This window comes from Cryptotermes secundus, unplaced genomic scaffold (genome assembly GCF_002891405.2).
Source record: "Cryptotermes secundus unplaced genomic scaffold, Csec_1.0 scaffold813, whole genome shotgun sequence".
Lineage (NCBI taxonomy): Eukaryota > Metazoa > Arthropoda > Insecta > Blattodea > Kalotermitidae > Cryptotermes > Cryptotermes secundus.
Window position 1 is genome coordinate 352,702 of NW_019735471.1, and position 17,811 is coordinate 370,512.

General features: G+C 39.5%; 1 protein-coding gene across 2 annotated transcripts in view; it reads right to left on the reverse strand.

Moving 5' to 3' along the window:
* Positions 1-15,533, reverse strand: part of LOC111869414 (ubiquitin carboxyl-terminal hydrolase 32) — a 62,799-nt gene extending 47,266 nt beyond the window's left edge. For both annotated transcript variants that reach the window (XM_023860931.2, XM_023860930.2), the window contains exons 1-10: positions 15,383-15,533; positions 15,120-15,247; positions 14,905-15,010; positions 14,705-14,826; positions 12,122-12,281; positions 6,234-6,473; positions 5,229-5,369; positions 3,530-3,654; positions 1,528-1,695; positions 223-518 (exon numbers count right to left, since the gene is read on the reverse strand). In XM_023860931.2, the coding sequence (XP_023716699.1) occupies positions 223-518; positions 1,528-1,695; positions 3,530-3,654; positions 5,229-5,369; positions 6,234-6,473; positions 12,122-12,281; positions 14,705-14,826; positions 14,905-15,010; positions 15,120-15,247; positions 15,383-15,440 (1,544 nt within the window). In that variant the 5' untranslated portion in view covers positions 15,441-15,533. The remainder of the gene's footprint in view (positions 1-222; positions 519-1,527; positions 1,696-3,529; positions 3,655-5,228; positions 5,370-6,233; positions 6,474-12,121; positions 12,282-14,704; positions 14,827-14,904; positions 15,011-15,119; positions 15,248-15,382) is intronic.
* Positions 15,534-17,811: the final 2,278 nt, after the last annotated feature.

Genomic DNA, 17,811 nt, shown 5'->3' on the forward strand with positions numbered 1-17,811 from the left:
TCTTGTGCACAAAGTTTCTCCACAGCTGGTCATAACAGGTGTTATTGAGGACATCTTGCAATGTGCCAAAGCATCATCATTTCAGCTTCAACTCACAAATTGTTTCTAGACACGTCAATACGGAAATTTTCTTTTTCTTATTTTGGTATATAAATCTCATGCCCAAAGTTTCTCCACACCTTTCAGTTACACCTTGTATATGAACTCGTCACTTAAGATTACCTAGAACAATCCTGGGTGCCCAAAAGACTCAATGAGCTGGAACTGGCTTTCTTTGGACTTGCCCCGAGGGCACGCTGTTGCCAACCAAGTGCATCCCATGGCACTGCACTGTCAAGTGGATTTATGCCTGTTACCACCACAGAACTATTATTGTCTAGGGCAACACAGTCTTCTACAAGGGAGCACTGCTGCTGCATTCGTTTTCCTGACAGACGGCCAGTGCGCTTCAAGCTACCTGTATTGCTTCCTGGGACGCTTCCATTTGTTGAGTTGCTCACTGGACTCTCACTGCCAGCCTACACAAGAACATTAAGCTTAAGTATGGTACTTGGGTTTATCAAGCAGTTATGCCACAGGAAAACATTAATCTTTGGTTCATTTCTTATTTTAAGATTCTAAAAGGATTTCTAATCTGACTTTCCAATAAATATATTTTTAAAACGTGTGAAAAAAATACAAACCACAGAATCCAGCTATGCAAAGATCTTGGAATTCACTTCCAAACCTATTATGATCACAGAAAAGATTCTTGATCTGAAAGTTCCGAGTAATATTAATAATAATAACATATTTGGAAATCTTTCACCCCCACTAAGCAATTTACATTAACTTAAGCTGAAAATAATTTAAACAGAAATATATTAAAACCTGTTTCCCATTAAAATTTACAAAATAAAACAGCTTATACTGTAAGGGAGGGATGTCATTAGGTGCCTTATCAAAAGATCNTCCACTTAATGCGATCTAGAGCTTTCTCCTTCAAATGACAGTATCCTCTTCTGTCTCCAAGGTCATCCAGCATCTTCTTACGTCTTCTTGTCACTTCTATCCGCCCTCTATCTTTCCTTCAATAATGATTACCAGGAATTAATTAAATAATTTTCCTGGGGAGTAAAGCGCGGCCGGCGCGTAAGGCTGACAACCTTACCACCATCTTTGAGTTGATTGTCTAGATAGTGTGGGACCCTTGTCTCACAACCCTATGGGCCTTCACGGCCTGGTACAGGGATAGCTTTACTTTTTTACTTTTTACTTTTACAGCGTTATGTAACAACTAGTATCATGGCAAAAATTTCCAGATTGTGTTATACGGAATCCTAGGATGGGTGAGGCATGTTATTTTTCAGTGTGGAATGACAAAACTTATTGTGCGTCCCACATGACATTCCTACAAAATGAGCTAAGTACCTTGCTAAATGAGCTCCATTCTGCTTCACATGCCTTTTTTACACAGGTTTTCATTCTGATGTGAGGTTCAGTCAATATCTTTCAAGGTTTGAGAAACAATACAGGACTCGTGCTCACCCTGTAAGTGACATAATCGGTCCAGCTTTTCCACCAGTCAATAGCAATCAGATACCAGAACTGACCAACTCTGTATCCACGACGTTCCTCCCTTTCCAGCCATCCTCTCACAATGTCTCCCTCTTCCTCTCGTGATACTGGCCGTAGGCCAAGAACAATGTGACATACCTGCAACAGAATGTAGTGTGACGAATATGAACATTACTAGGCAACGCTTCGATAAACACTGCCTGAAAGCTGGAATAACAACAAAAAGTGGTGGAAGCCCATGTGCTAGTCAACACTTCGGTAAATACATTCTCGAGGTTACGCAGTCAACAGTGGGACCCCAAACACAGATTCCCATGGCAACAGATAAGACAGAATAACAGAGGAACCGTTTGAAACGGTGACCTATATTTGGGCCATATATAAGTTATAAAACAGTAGTAATTCATTCTAAGGGAGTTCAATGTGTGAGCAGTGATTTGTCGTTTGTCATTCATTGCAGTAGACGAGAAGACACTCATAATAGTCTAGTAAGGAATGGAGTGAATCTTAGACAGTCACTGAATGTGAGCTGTCATAGTGATTGTAATTGTAATGGAAGTGCCAATAGCATTTATATAGCACCAGTGTGTGCATGTGTGCGCATGCATGCACATCAATATGTGTATTTGTGTAGAAGTACGGGGAGATATGGTCCCTTGCTGCTGTAGATGAGAGACAAGTATGGAGTATTGGTAGAATGATTAACTGGCAGGCTAAAACTTTAGTGCTCAGAGGAAAATGTGCCCTGGTCCACTCTCTTCACCACAAATCCCACATGGATGACCCTGGAACTGAGAAAGGATCTTTGTACATATCATCTTACACCTCACATTTGTTGTAAAAGATATGGATATATTGCAGAGGCTTGAATATGGTTATATACAAATGTGGCAGAAAACAGCATAAACCTGGGGCACCTACCCTGGTCAAAAGATCCAGGGAATAGGTCACTTCATCAAGGAAACAATAAAGGTTGAGCTCCATACTAACAACATAAACAGGGTAGATGGTTACTCCCTCAGTGAGTCACAGGAGCCCCTAATTCACAAGGTGAAGAGAATTATGAAGTTTCTGTATATGGAGAAGACACACCTCTTGATTTGATTGCCTTATGAAGTGGCCCTGGAAAGAACATCCTTTTATGGACCTTAAAAGGGGCTTTCCTCTTTCCCATTCTCATGACCTAAGAAAGTCTCTGTCACCAAGGCTCTGAATGGTTGATCTCCTTGTGCTCTTTGGATTGATCCATGACAATTTTCCTATAAAATGAATCCGCACCCTACACCTATTCACTTTGACTCTGAAGATGGAAGCAGCCAGGTTCCACCAAGATACTTGCATCCATCTTCAAGACTATACAATGTCACAACCCAGAAGACCAGAATCTTATCCCTCATCACTGTTAAAACCTCAATTTTTACAATAATTCAAGGTTCACAAAATGGGCCAATCTATTAATCTGACTGAGATTAGGCACTTCACATAGAACACAAGTTGGTGCAGCAAACTTAGTCATTATGCATGTAACAGAAATAGAAACATGAGAAAACCATTAGCAGAATAATGGTCAATAACAACTTAAATGTAATATATGACAGTGACTTCATGAAAGCAGACAAGTTAATTAATTTTACTGGTAATTAAATACATGTAACTAACAGAATATGACACCAAAATTTCATTTATTTTGTTAAATCAAGGCCAACTTGAAAGTGTTTTGTTGTTCATAATTCTTCATAATTGAGACGTCATAAGCCTATATACGTATAAAAGAAATGTCACCTGGACCACACAAACATTTCAATTAAAACAGTTTCCTGTTTTGAAAGAGTTCAATCAGGTACAACTTTTATGGCATGAACCATGATACATACATAAAAATTACTTAATAAGATGTCATGTAAGATGTAAGTTACTGCATAAATAAGGTAATGGCCACTGCTGTTTTGAAATAGCAAGTGTATACACTTACTTGGAATAAGAGATTCAGAAAGTCCATTGGTAGAGGATTATTCACTGTCCACATAAGATATTCCTCAGTTGTCAGTCCATCACCACTAGCATGCTTCCGGATGTCAGCCAAGATTGCTGCTGTGTCTGTTTGGAAGGGTAATACACACATGTACATATGAAAACTGTAATATGTAAATACTTGTACTGTTATCGGAACCTGAAGGGAAAGCACCATTTAAGAGAACTAGGAATGGATGGGGAAATAATAAGACACAGGGTGAGGGTTTAGACTGGATTCATCTGACCCAGGTAAGGTTCATTTAAAGGCCCTTGTGAAAATGGTAAAGAACATTCAGGGTCCATAGAAAGCAGGAAACACTTTCACTAGCTAAGTGACTACTGGCTTCTCAAGGCCTCCGCTCCATGAAGCTGGTTAGTGGGCTACTCGGTCAGCCAGCAGACCACAGAAATCTCTTAATGCTGTTTTATGATAGTAAAAACATTGTGTTAGAATTTTCTTCTTAATTACAGCATAATTTTATATCTACAGAATACACAGAAGAGGAAATAAGTACACATTTCACCAAAAATTCTGTTACTGGTGGCTGAATATACAGTCAACTCTTGATTATCCGGGGGTGGATTAACTGGTTTGCGGCTTAACCGGGACTACTGAGGCTTTTTTGAGGCTTATATGTTGTTTAATATTCATTCACTTTTGTTTCACATGGTGAGTTGTAACACTATTTTCGCACTAGTGTGAACCGAGCTCTGCATTCTTTGGTCCCGTTATGCTAACACATTGTTCTAGGGTAGGGGTGAAAGAATGCAAGGATTTGTGGAAAGTTTCAAGGCCAGAGACATCGCCCCGGTTAGTTTCTTTGTATCGATCTTCAAGTGCGTTAGCAAAATGTCATGGTGTAAAAGGAAGCGTGTTGTGTTAAGTATTCAACAGAAAAAGGAAAATGCCGCGAAAAAGTAAACGACAATATTACATTTTTTTAAGTGTTAAGTGTGAATATTCGTAAAAAGTGTTGGATGTTGCTGAAGACTGTGATTGAAATAACTAATTCATACTTCAGTGTAATGTAAAAAAATATTAAATAGGCCATGATATGACATAAAAATGAGGTTGAATAAATTTATATACAGGTAGGCCTATAATATTATGAAGGTACAGTATTACAGTACTACTTTTAATAAAATTTGTCTTAACCAGGTTTTTGATTAATTGTGATTTCCATCCCCACCATTATCCTGGATAATCGAGAGTTGACTGTATATGGAAATGAGAAAAATGTAAAGCTGTCCCTGTGCTTAACTAATTAAGCAATATGCATGAAGACATATGGGGGAGTGGATGTATAGATATAAATTTTCTTGACCTTGGCACTAGTCAGAAGTGAGTGGTCAGCTTCAAGCACCGGCCACTTTACCCCTGGGAAAAGAGATCCTGGCACAAACTGGATAGCAGGCTGGGTGATCCCCAGAGCCGGTCTGGACGACATGGAGAAGAGAAAAATCTTGCCCCTACTGGGATTCAAACTCCAACCCCTCGGTCGTCCAGCCCATAGCCAGTTGATATACTGACTATGCTATCCCGGATGCGTAGGAAATGAGTACATGTGAAAAAATAAATCGGGAGCCAATAACAAATTAGAATCATTATTCTAGCTAGCATCTGATACACATAATTCCCTCTGTATCATATAACTCACCAGCCTGTCCATAAGGATCCAGTGCCAGTTCTTCAGGAGACTTGTTCTCATGGCAAACAAACAGTAGAACATCAATCATGTGCCCCAGTTCTTCTTCTGAGAGAACTCCATCTCTGTCACTGTCAAATACCTTGAAGCAAACTGGAGAAGAAGATGATGAAGAAGAAAGCAGATTTAATTTTAATGCCTAAAATTAATGGAGAGACCAAGTTCAAATACTACACATAACCAGCTATTCCAATTAAGATACCTCTTCATTTCTTCCACTTCCCACCAGAAAGTACTGGGATAATACCTAATAAACGATTGCTTCCGTGTGTAAGTTTTGAGGTTTTTATGGCAGTGAATATTAAGACTGTGATCTTCTCGGTAGTGACACCATATAGTCTTGAAGGTGGATACAAATACAGACTTCTCTCTTCCATTGCCATGGAAAGTGAGGAATTCAATGCATTACCAATTGCAGCAAAACAGAAAGTACAAGCTTGGGGTCACCTTCAAATCACATAACATTCATACAAAATGTCATCATAATCCAACAACAGATGACATGAAATATGCACACAGACAGATATGACCTTACCCATATGCTTCTTTTAAGCGCTCTGTGAAAAGAACACATAATAATGAAATTAAAAATGAAAATAATCATGGATATAAAAGGTGATAGTGAAAGTTATGAGTAGAAACAAAATAAACATTAGTGTAATCTCACAGTAAATAACTACTTCAAAGAAAGACTTTGGGAAAATACAAACAGAGTAGGTATAACACATCATCATTAAAACAAGGGTGATTTGTTAAAAACTGTCATAAAGGTTTGTATAGGAACATGGAAAAGGGGAAAGTATCATATCTGTCAATGACTAACAATTGTACCACCCAGTCCCTACATAAATGTAATGAGAAGGTCAGAGAAAAACAGAAACCTTGATACTTAACCATATAAACAAGAAATTCGTGGAAATAAGTGCAATGAAAAAAGGTTAGAATCTCAAAACTTACACTTCTGCCTCTCTGTAAGTGGCCCTCTGCACGCTGCTGAGATTCCGCAGGCCATCTCCTTGAAGTCAATATGGTTATCACGGTTCTCATCAAAAGCTCCGAACACTCCTGGACAAACTGATAATGGAACAGGGGGACTGATGAGTGGAATTAGGGTGTCCAGATCCAATTTTCCAGTGCGTGACTGTCCCTTCAAGAGCCAGTATCGTTTCTCCAACTCCATGATATCTGTCTCTTCCACTAAATAAAGATGAATATTCAGCATCATTAAGCAGTCCATTCAGATTAACAACAAAAAAGAAATCATGTTACATCATTTAACTCTACGTCATGGCATTTAAGTTTGCTTGTCCTAACCCTAGCTGCTGATTATAGTAGTATTGGGAGTGGTAACATGGATTTAAATTTTACACTTAACAACAAAACTTTCATTTAAGGTTTCTTTTAGGATCATTGTATTTGAACACTGAACTGCAGAAAATGTCATGGGGTTCAGACCGGTTGCTAGGCAACGACCGCAAAACAAATGAGGCAACAGCCATTGCTAGGCAGCAGCCAGCGCGCAAATGGACTGGATGGGGAGCTGTTTTCTCTATGTGGTCCATGCCAATGGGATAAGTTTAGAGCTTAGTTCAGTTGTGAGACAGTTGCCGACTGGTAGTGACATGAACAGAATAGGACACTGCTGGATCCATTACCAAGCAATGTCTAGTGAATACACAGCAGACTGAAAAGACTTAGTGTGTGCTCCAGTAATTTGTCAAGTGTGGAGATAGTGATGCCACCATAATTACTTGTAGTTATGATCTGTAAGTGGTCAATAAATGCAAACTCCAATCCAAACCCCATCTACAGTCACTCATACATGTGACAATATTAAACGGAGGCAGTTCAACACTGACATTAGTTAGTTAGCTATTGGAGAGGGTGGGTTTCCCCATGCACTTAGACCTGTCTTGGTCCATTGTGCTTCCCTCTATGATAGTCTACCAGTCTCTATATCCTACAGGTACTGGTGCTTACCATCAGTCCCACCCAGCCAGCGAGATCAGCCTCTACTAGCTGAGCGGTATCTTTAATGCCTCCCCCATCTACCAGAGGTGTTAGAGACTACTGTTGGGCGGGAAACGTCCATAATTTTGCTCAGCGGCCTCCTTTGGAGACATGAGGTTCTTTTACATGCCATAAAGCTACGACACGGGACCCACGGCTTAAAGTCCCTCCCGGAGGACTTGTTCCCTGAATTTTTCCGCCCTTAAAAATTCCATGACCTCCGCCGGGTTTGAACCTGTGTACCTTGAGTCATGAGGTGGGAACATTACCCCTAGACTACGGAGGCCGCTTACACTGACATTACTGATATGGGATTATTGAGACTGAACACAAAATGAGAGAGACCCTTAAATCAAGGAACATTAAATGGTGGTTCCACTGTAAAGGCTTTTCCACTATGTTCTGCACCCACAGTCGGATGGCATGGTGGAACGCTACGTCAAGACCATCGAGGAGCACTTGCGGAAGGTCGTCTCATCGCACCAAAGGGACTGGGATGAGAGGTTACCCCTCTTTCTCCTAGCTTACAGGGCATCCACTCACGACACTACGGGCCTGACGCCTGCTGGTCTAGTGTTCGGACGAGAACTACGNACGAGTGAAAGTGTGTAATTCAGGGAGACTTGTATAGCTCCCGCGTTATTAGTGCGTGAAGACAAGTGAAGATTGTGTTAAGAGATTTTGTTGTAGGGTTTCTAAACTGTGGAAACCCGTAACTGTGTGATAAGTAATTGTAGCCGATATTTGCAGATTGTTCAATAAACCAATTAACGATCTCTACGGCGTATTCAGTAACGTAAACACGTTACAATATCAACATTGGATCATCCTCTTCTGGAATTAAAAAAAAATAATTACATTACAGTTTCTGCAGACCTTAATATTATTAAGCTAAGTTCATACACTTTACAATAAAATATTTCATTGGAATAGGTTCTTAAAACTTTTCCATCATTGTAAATATAATATGAAATTATGTCTGTTTAAATATATTTCTTCACTCGCTGTCAATTAATATCATCCCTGAAACATGGTCAGCTATTCTGTCCCAGCAGCCATGCCACACCTCACATTTTGAAGTCTGCACTTACCCTGTACTAGTATTTCATCCTGTATTTGATTTGTTTCATTCTGGTCTGTCACACTAATATTATGATAAAGTTATATAGTTCCGTCCAGTGTGACTGGTTAAGATTTTCTTATTTCAATTATTCATGCCCTTACATGTTTTGGTCTTCAGAGGGACACCTTTACATCAATACAGTTACTCGTAGAAGCCACTATTACAGTACATGTTCTAAAAGTTAAAATATATACATACAATATAAATAATATACAATTGGCTGTAAAATGTAAGTCTTTACAACTACAGCGGCTGTTCTAATACATTAAAATATCTGTAGTTAGTTTGTTAAGATTCTATTGGAATTTGTAAACCAAGCTGGTTCGTGTCGTCCCTCTTATGATTTCTTCTGATGGGGGGCGAATGTGTGCCACCTTGTCGTTCTCGAGAAGAGGGTTCTTTAATGATGTCCTGTATCTGTTTGTGGCCCGCACTTTAGATTTTACAGCCAACTGTGTATTATTTATATTGTATGTATATATTTTAACTTTTAGAACATGTACTGTAATAGTGGCTTCTAACTGTATTGATGTAAAGGTGTCCCTCTGAAGATGGTCTCTGAAGACCGAAACATGTAAGGGCATGAATAATTGACATAAGAAAATCTTAACCAGTCACACTGGACGGAACTGTTTAACTTTTTCATTTCATCCTGTCATCAACAGATGACAAGCATATGGTCTTTTGTGATATTCTTTGACCAACGAATGTATTTTATTGGTATAAATTGATGATAGTGTAAAATTAAGATAACACTGCAATAGCACGGGAGGGTTGTTATTTAAAAAAATCTTCAAAGGGTTAAACAACCCAATACCCCAAAATCAGAAGAAGAAAAAATTCAGATACTTGATTAATACCCAGATCACAACCGTAAAGATGTTCCAGAAGAGTACTGACATAATGTAATGAACTGCGAACCTTCATCAACCTTCTGTTTTAAACTTCTAAGCATATTGTCACCGCAACAAATAAATTCACGTGGGTCTTGGATTCAGCGAATCTTTATTGGACACTCACATGCTTTACAATTATCATCACTTGCACTATCACAATTACTGCTTCCACTATATCTCGGCAAATACCGCACTGCTTTCGGTGGTGGCCTTCTCAGGACTGACTCGTTATTCTAGTTCAACAATCCGTTGCTTAGGAAGTGCAGTATTTCCTGTTGTTACTCAACGACAATTCGTTACTATGATTGTCGCTGTGGGAATTCCACAGTTTCCACCTATTCATTGCTGTGAAAGTGTCCGTTTCGATTGTAGCGGTTGTTGCGGTGATGGACGTAAGCTAACGTGTAACAATATGAAGAAATTCCTCTAATTTTTATGCATGGAAGAAGAAAGACAATTAATGATATTATGTTGTCTTATTCACTACACTAGTTAGTTAGTTATTCGAGAGGGTGGGTTTCCCCATGCACTTAGACCTGTCTTGGTCCACTGTGCTTCCCTCTATGATATTCTACCAGTCTCTATATCCTACCGGTACTGGTGCTCACCATCAGTCCCACCCAGCCAGCGAGATCGGCCTCTACTAGCTGAGTGGTATCTATAATGCTTCCCCCCATCTACCAGAGGTGTTAGAGACTACTGTTGGGTGGGAAACGTCTGTAATTTTGCTCAGTGGCCTCCTTTGGAGACATGAGGTTCTTTTACGTGCCGTAAAGCTATGACATGGGACCCACGGCTTAAAGTCCCTCCCAGAGGATTTGTTCCCTGAATTTTTCCGCCCTTAAAAATTCGACGACCTCTGCCGGGTATTTGAACCCGCGTACGAGTCATGAGGTGGGAACGTTACCTCTAGACTACGGAGGCCGCTTTCACTACACTAACTACAATTGTAATATTGTTATTCTATTAAGTGTTATCTTATGATCAAAGATATATTAAAAAAGTAGTGATGGGTCCAACACTAGATAATATAAATTAACCACAGTAAGATAACAGCAAACTCTGCAATTTGTGAAATGACTATCCGCCTGATAGTGGGTCATTAGAACTAATACATGTAGTGGAATAACCCATATCAACAGGGTGTAAGTATTAGATATTGTACGGTGTTTGGAATCCAGAAGAGTCACTTCTATGGAAACGCTAGAACAGACCGTTGCCTAGGAAGTAACAATAGCGATACTGTAATCCCAACAGTGAGCCGTTGTATTGAGAACATTGAATCCCCATGGTTACGACGAATACACGGAGCGTTCCCACAGAGACAATGCAATAACAATGGGTCATTGCATAGGAATCGCGGTATCAACAAAGCAGCGTTTCCCCAGTGATAGACAACAGAAGGCACTGTATAGCAACCGCCGAGTTATAAAAGCCCAGCTTCGACAAGAGACAGTTAGTCTGGAAATAGTCACCGCGGAAGATAGACGCAGAGAGATAAAGAAGTCAGTCTTTGGATAGATGCTGAAGGATACACAAGTTAGTCTGGTATTAACCACCGAAGAAGACAGTCCTCAGGAAGATGCCACTGAAGATAGTTGGAGCTACAGAAGTATTGGCCGAGATACTGTGTAAGCAGTAACTGTAATACTGCAAGTGCTAATGGTTGTAAAGCATGTAAGTGTGAGTGTTCAATAAAGATTCACTGAATCCGAGACCCACGCACAGTTATTTGTTGCATGCCATACCCAACACGTGACAACTGGTGTCAGAATTGTTTTACGAACGTGAACACACCACAAACGAACTGAGTGCACAGAGAAATGGATTCACAGCAGATGATGGAACTCTTGCTGAAGAAAATCAGCGCTGGCCAAGAAAAAAGAGAGGAGATGCTGAAAGAATTTAGAGCCATGCAAGCAAAAGCATGAACAGACATGAACAGATGATGGCTGATTGGAAAGCCTGGGGGGAAGAGAGGACTAGCCACAAGAAGATAGTGGCCGAAACAGAAAAAGGGATGACTGCCTGCCAAGGGATGGAGGCAAAGAAAGAAGGTGTCCCCAAAGTAGACGCTGAAGTAATGCCGGTCGGGGAACCGAAGCAGAAAAGGCGTAGGGACCAAAAACTGGCCGCACAGCGCTGCTGCCAGAAAACAAAGGATTCAATGCGGGAAATTCGTGAACACCAGAAGAAATTGGCTGTCGACCACAAAAGGACAACACATCGGGCGACTGTGGCACGACTCATAATAGACATTTGTTCTGTGTAACTGGTGTTATTTAGGGGCATGCAATAGTGTAGTTGGTTGAGGCACTATGCTACAAGCTGGAAGGTTTGATTCCCAATGAGGTCATTGGATTTTATAATTGACCTAATCCTTCCAGTTGCACAATGGCCTTGGGGTAGATTCAGCCTCTAACAGAAATGAGCACCAGGAATCTTCCTGGGGCTAAAGGATGGCCAGTGTATAAGGTTGACAACCTCAACATCTGTGAGCTGACTGTCTAGAAAATATGGGAGCCTCAAACTCTCACAACCCTATGGGCCTCCATGGCCTGTTACAGGGATAGCTTTAACTAGGCATTATTATTAGTGTTATCACTAAACCTTGCAAAATGAGTACAATAATTATGACATCACAGACATATGGCGAGAAACATGTCATGCTCACAGACATGTTGTACATTCTCATATTATGCAGAAGAGAAATGCCTTAAAACCCCTCTTTTATGAGCAGTAGAAAATAGGTATGCATCACAAACTACAACTTTCTAATATACACATATTTATTGCAGTCTTTACATGTTACTCACAATGGGTAACCCCTGCCAGGGTTTGGTAGAATGTGGGTGTCTCCAATTCATTGCTGAGTGTAACAGTACATGGCTCTGAGAGCAACCATCGACTCAGAGATGTTGCATCAGGATGGGCCATCAGCCAGTCACGGAATTCTTCATATGTAGCACGGTCTCGCTACAAAATAAAAATTAATTCACCTCTACATTCATAAAACAAGAACATTAAACTACCAGACATAGTGGACACAGTCCATAATCTCATTCTGGTTATAGAAACACACATTTCAGAGATTGGTTTCACCTGTCAAATAGAAATGGGTGGTTCTGGGATGCGACAGGGTGTAGTCTGGTAGATCTTTACCAGTATTTCAGAGGAACATGCCATCTCCATTTTCAGGCCATCTACTTCATCCCACCAGTTTTATCACAGCTACTTGACTGACATCTTAATACTAAACCAGAAGGAAATAGGAGCGTGGGAAGACCAAGATTAAGATGGGAAGAATGTGTGTGGCAGGACATAAGAATTTTGGGTGTAAAGAACTGGAGGAATGTAGCATCGAATGGAGAAGAATGGCGAGCAATCCTGAGGAAGGCCAGGGCTCACAAAGGGCTGTTGTGCCAGTGATGATGATGATGATGATGATGATGACTTGACTGACATTGCATATTATATACAATGGCGCAAAACAGGTAGCAGAGGTAGCAGCTGCTAGTATTTAATCTACAAGATTATTGATCATGATCAGAAATATTCTCTGCTCTCGTCCTAAGTGTATTACACAGCCCTTCTGAAACAGCCATATAGGGGCACATCAATAACTTTTTTACATCCCAACAATTTACATCAAAATTGAATTTGAGGTAACTGTTATGAACTTAGATGTATTACAAGCACACGTGAGTGTTCTATAAGGGGCAGTCAAATGGAAACGGATCACCAGGCATAACTCACGCAGCGTGCACGTTGGTAACACTGGAATTTGCTTATGGTACAAACATCTGGTAGGGACTCGGGAAAGCAGTGACAACATGCCCTTGCACACTAGTCATTTGATTACTGTACTGGAAGTACGGTTAGCGCTGTGTGTGGTCGTCCAACTTCAGTAATGGAGGTCGGTAAAGAAGAACAGCAAAGTGTAGTGTGCTTTTTAACTGCTGAAGGAGTAGGACGACGAGAAATTCATCGCTGCATGTCTGTTGTTTATGACAAACACAGCATGTCACATTTGCATGTGCTGGCGTGGCATAAGAGATTCCGAAAGGGACGTGTGTCACTGCAACATGCTGCTCACCCAGGACAGGCTCATCGTGTCATCACTCCTGATGTTATTGCTGTGTTGGATGGTCATATCCAGGCAAACAGATCACTGTGGAAGAAATTAGTCTTTTGATGGCAATAAGTCACGGTTCCGTACACGCCATGTGTGAGAGAGAGAGAGAGAGCAGTTTCGTACACGTCATTGTGACAAAACACCTGCTCTACCGCAAAATCTGCGCACAGCAGGTTCCACATCAACTCACACAGGAACAGAAGATTCTGAGAATGGCCGTATCACTGGGTCAATTGCAATGATACCATGAGGAAGAGTATGCTTTTCTGTCCAGTACTGCCACTGGGGACGAAACTTGGTGCCACCATTTTGAACCTGAGAGCAAATGGCAGAGCCAACAGTGGAAACATATGAATTCTCCCCCNCCCCCAAAGAAATCCAAAGCCGTACACACAAGTTCCAGTAAAGTGATGATGACCTTCTTCGACTGCAAGGGCCCTCTGCTTGTTGAATTTCTCAACCATGAGGCCACAATCAGTGCACAGCGCTATGAAGACACTTTGCAGAAACTGAGACGTGCCATAAAGTCAGAACGCCCTGGAATGCTATCGAACGGCATTATCCTTCTTCATGATAATGCGCGCCCCCCCACTGCCAACTGTGAGGAGTACACTATAGATATTTCGTTGGGAAGTGCATCAACATCCCCCTTACAGCCCAGATCTCTCCCCATATGATTTTCACATTTTTGGAGACCTGAAGAGAGACATTCGTGGACATCAGTTTGCATCGGACAAAGACGTGTGTGGCTGGGTAAAGATGTGGTTCCGTAGACACCCCACAAGCCTTTTCAAGGATGGAATTGACCAACTTATCTCCCAGTGGGATAAATGTATTAACCGTTTTGGAGATTACTTTTGAGGTAAGAAATGTTCTTTAATATGTTTTGGCTTCTGACCTTTTTTCATTTGACTGCCCCTTATATTTATTACTTTACAACACTGTAATAACACTGACAATGATAAAAATAAATAAGAATGATGCCTGGTCAATGTACTAGAAATAATCTTGCACCAATGGGTTACAACAATGTGTACTTATGAACATTTTAATGTTTTCCAGTTCAGTTCATTTTAGATAGATTCTGAATATATGTTTTCATAAATGTCATTATTTCAGGTCACTGTATCTTCTCCTCTTTCAAATTTCATGAATTTGGCCCACTAGTCAGTTTTACAAACCAGAAGTAATTGTATAACACCAATCAACTGCCTACGTTATTGCTGAATCATAACCTGAAAGAGCAATTTTTTACATTACTCACCTCTGAGAAAAGACTAGCAATGGAATCAGGAACATAACCATTCTCGCAGGCCTGAAGCATACGCTGAAGTTCATCACGAACTACATAACTTCCACTTTCATTTGAGTAAAGCCCAAACAGAACTGAAAATGGTATAAAGGGTAATGTTATAACAGTTCATAATTATTATATCCATTTATACAGTAACGTGAAGCACTTACATTTTAGCTTCTCCTCCTCTCGCCCTCTAGTCAGAAGCACAAGACCACAAAGTAAGTCTTTAAGAACTATTCCCTTCTGTGTTCCTCCACAAGCACTAAAGATGTACTATAACAAAAATTGTAATTACAATTAACATTTTTACCCATGTTCTACAAATTATAACTTTTCGTTCCTACTCAATGACCTATACGAAAAGTGCAAAGTTCAAACTAACCTCAGCCACTGGTGTAGGCACTCCTTCCCCCATAACATCCTTTATAAACGACTGTTTCGTTATACAACCATTAAGAGTTGAAACTCTTTTAAATGCCTCCTTCAGTCGTTTAAGTTCTGCGTCAGTAACTGAAACACAGGCCAATATGCCACTGTTAAATAACACACCCCCTTTCATAACTCATTTAATTTATATGCATGAAAGGCACAGATGCGATGTAGTCCCAGCAGACGATTTGTCCAAGTCACTTTTAAAATACTAACCCCTTTTGACAGCTTCCTCGTATGTAATGCAACATGGTTTAGAATCCTTTGCTCCCATTGCTAATACTACAGGTCACGTTACTTCTTGTTAAGAAAAATTAACTAATTAGGACGACACATATTTCTCATGACAGCCACACACCACCATCCATCTTGGAAATCAATTTAACTACGCAACATACTGAATATTGAATTATTACTTGCTGACACAAATATCATTAACATTAATTATCCAAAACAGTAATTCAAATAATAAATTCCAATTCTTTTCACAATACTTGTTAGTACTACCAAAAAGCGATTATATTAATCTATTAATTTGATTATGCATTGACCACTGTTTAGCTCTACGAATGTCAACCCAGATGAACAAAATCGTAAAGCATATTTATCCAGGAGGATAAAAAAAATTCCAATACCCATCTTAAGATGCTTTTATTATAATGCAACTTTTCTGATTTTTATGGGCCCATTTCCATCTAGTATCGACATAAAAAATTACCGGAGATATACCTCCATGCCCCCATACATTTTCATGGGTTACGTAGGTAATCATATGGATACGCCTTGATGAACTGATGCTTAGTTACATTTTCGGGTTGCCATCCCGTTCCTTGATTTTCATTGTCATTATCTGAGGTCAATACTTTCAATTTTACAACTCTGCGACTTGGCGACACTCAAAGGAATTTTGGCAGGTGCTGTGTAGAACGGATCGCTATTTCGTTCTGATCCGTGAGCTGCGTGAGTAAAAATGGCTGGAGCAGTTACTAAGGTGTATAGGAGTCTTTTTAGAAGAACTTCAACTTTTGCCGCAACAATACTATTGGGTGCATTTTTCTTTGAACGTACGTTCGATGTAACGTCAGAATATATATTTGAATCAATCAATCGAGGGGTAAGATTTTCATGACTGTACTTGTTTGAAAAGAGAGGGTATCAGTTCTTTTTTGGTTTTAATGCATGATAATTTTTATTTACAGAAATTGTGGAAGCATATCAAACACAATTATGAGGAGTGAAGTTGATCAATGGCCGAAGTTTTCCGTGAATACCAAATAACATTGTACGAATTGTAATATAGAATAAAGGTTAATGTAGCTCTTATTATGTAATAAATCAGTAACAAAGAAATTTATTTATATAAACTATTCGGATGAAGAGCTCTATTGTCCTGGATATAATGCTGTATAGCCCGGTGAAAATTAACTGACGTCTCAAAGGAACATCGCGTCCATCTTCAGGACCAAAGAAAGACAAGGAAGTAGCCAGTATTAATCAGGTTGCCAAATATCAGCTGACATCCGAGAAGATAGAACTCTTCATAACCACCAATGGGAACCTAAAATACCACATATTCAAATGAAAGTATGCCAATGTGTAAACACAAAAACCTGGTACATTTATGTATAGATATTTTCCAAAGTTCACCATGCATCAGATGCCCCACTTTTATTATCATTCAACAATCCATACATACAGGTATTACAACCATTTGGATAAGGAAATTGTCAGTTTTACATCTAATTCTCGTGCATATCTTTACAGTATACACCGTACCACCCTAATATATGGGGTTTGTCGTCTGAATAATATTATCTAGATCTAGTTAGATATTTGTGTTTTTTTCTATAAACTCTTGTATTATTTCGAGGCTAATACATATTCTGTAATGCCCAAGAGTCTGTACCAATTTTGAGTAAATTCATCCATTCATTTGGCATTCATAATTGATACAACAGTAGTATCATTCTTGAAATCCTTTTGCCCAAGTGACTTGCCCTATATCATGTATAATGATCAATAGATATTAAGTAAATAAATAAATTAGAATTTGAGAACAACAAATAATCACTCTTGACATGGTTAACCTATAATTAAAATATAACACTATCAAACCAGATAAATAATCGAATTAGATACAACACGTAAATTGAAATGCAAGTTAACCTCTTAATTTCATGCATCCTGCTGTGTTACAATATACAACTTTATTGTTCAGTCACACCTCCTTAGTTTTTGTGTTGTGATGGAAGAATAAAGTTGTAAGTTAACCTTATGAGTTTACAGAGAGAATTTAAGAGTGTTACAGTAAATCGAGAGTCCTACATATGACCATGTCATTTACTGATCACATCAAGATACTACGAGCAACCATTTGTTACCTATTTCAATTGCTGAATAGAGGTTTTGCTATGTTTACTACTGTCCCTCTAAGAGAAACCCTTACAATGTATAGAATGGATGATCTAGTAAAATGGTATTTAAACTACCCCATTTTTGTTTGACTTATGTCCTGTGAATTTTAACCTCGTATATCAACAGTCCAGCAAAGAAATATATTTAATGACATTACCTGAGCAAGAAAAATACTAATAATGAATAAATGACAATTGATAGTCTGCTTATTAACTCCCAGACAAATTCTT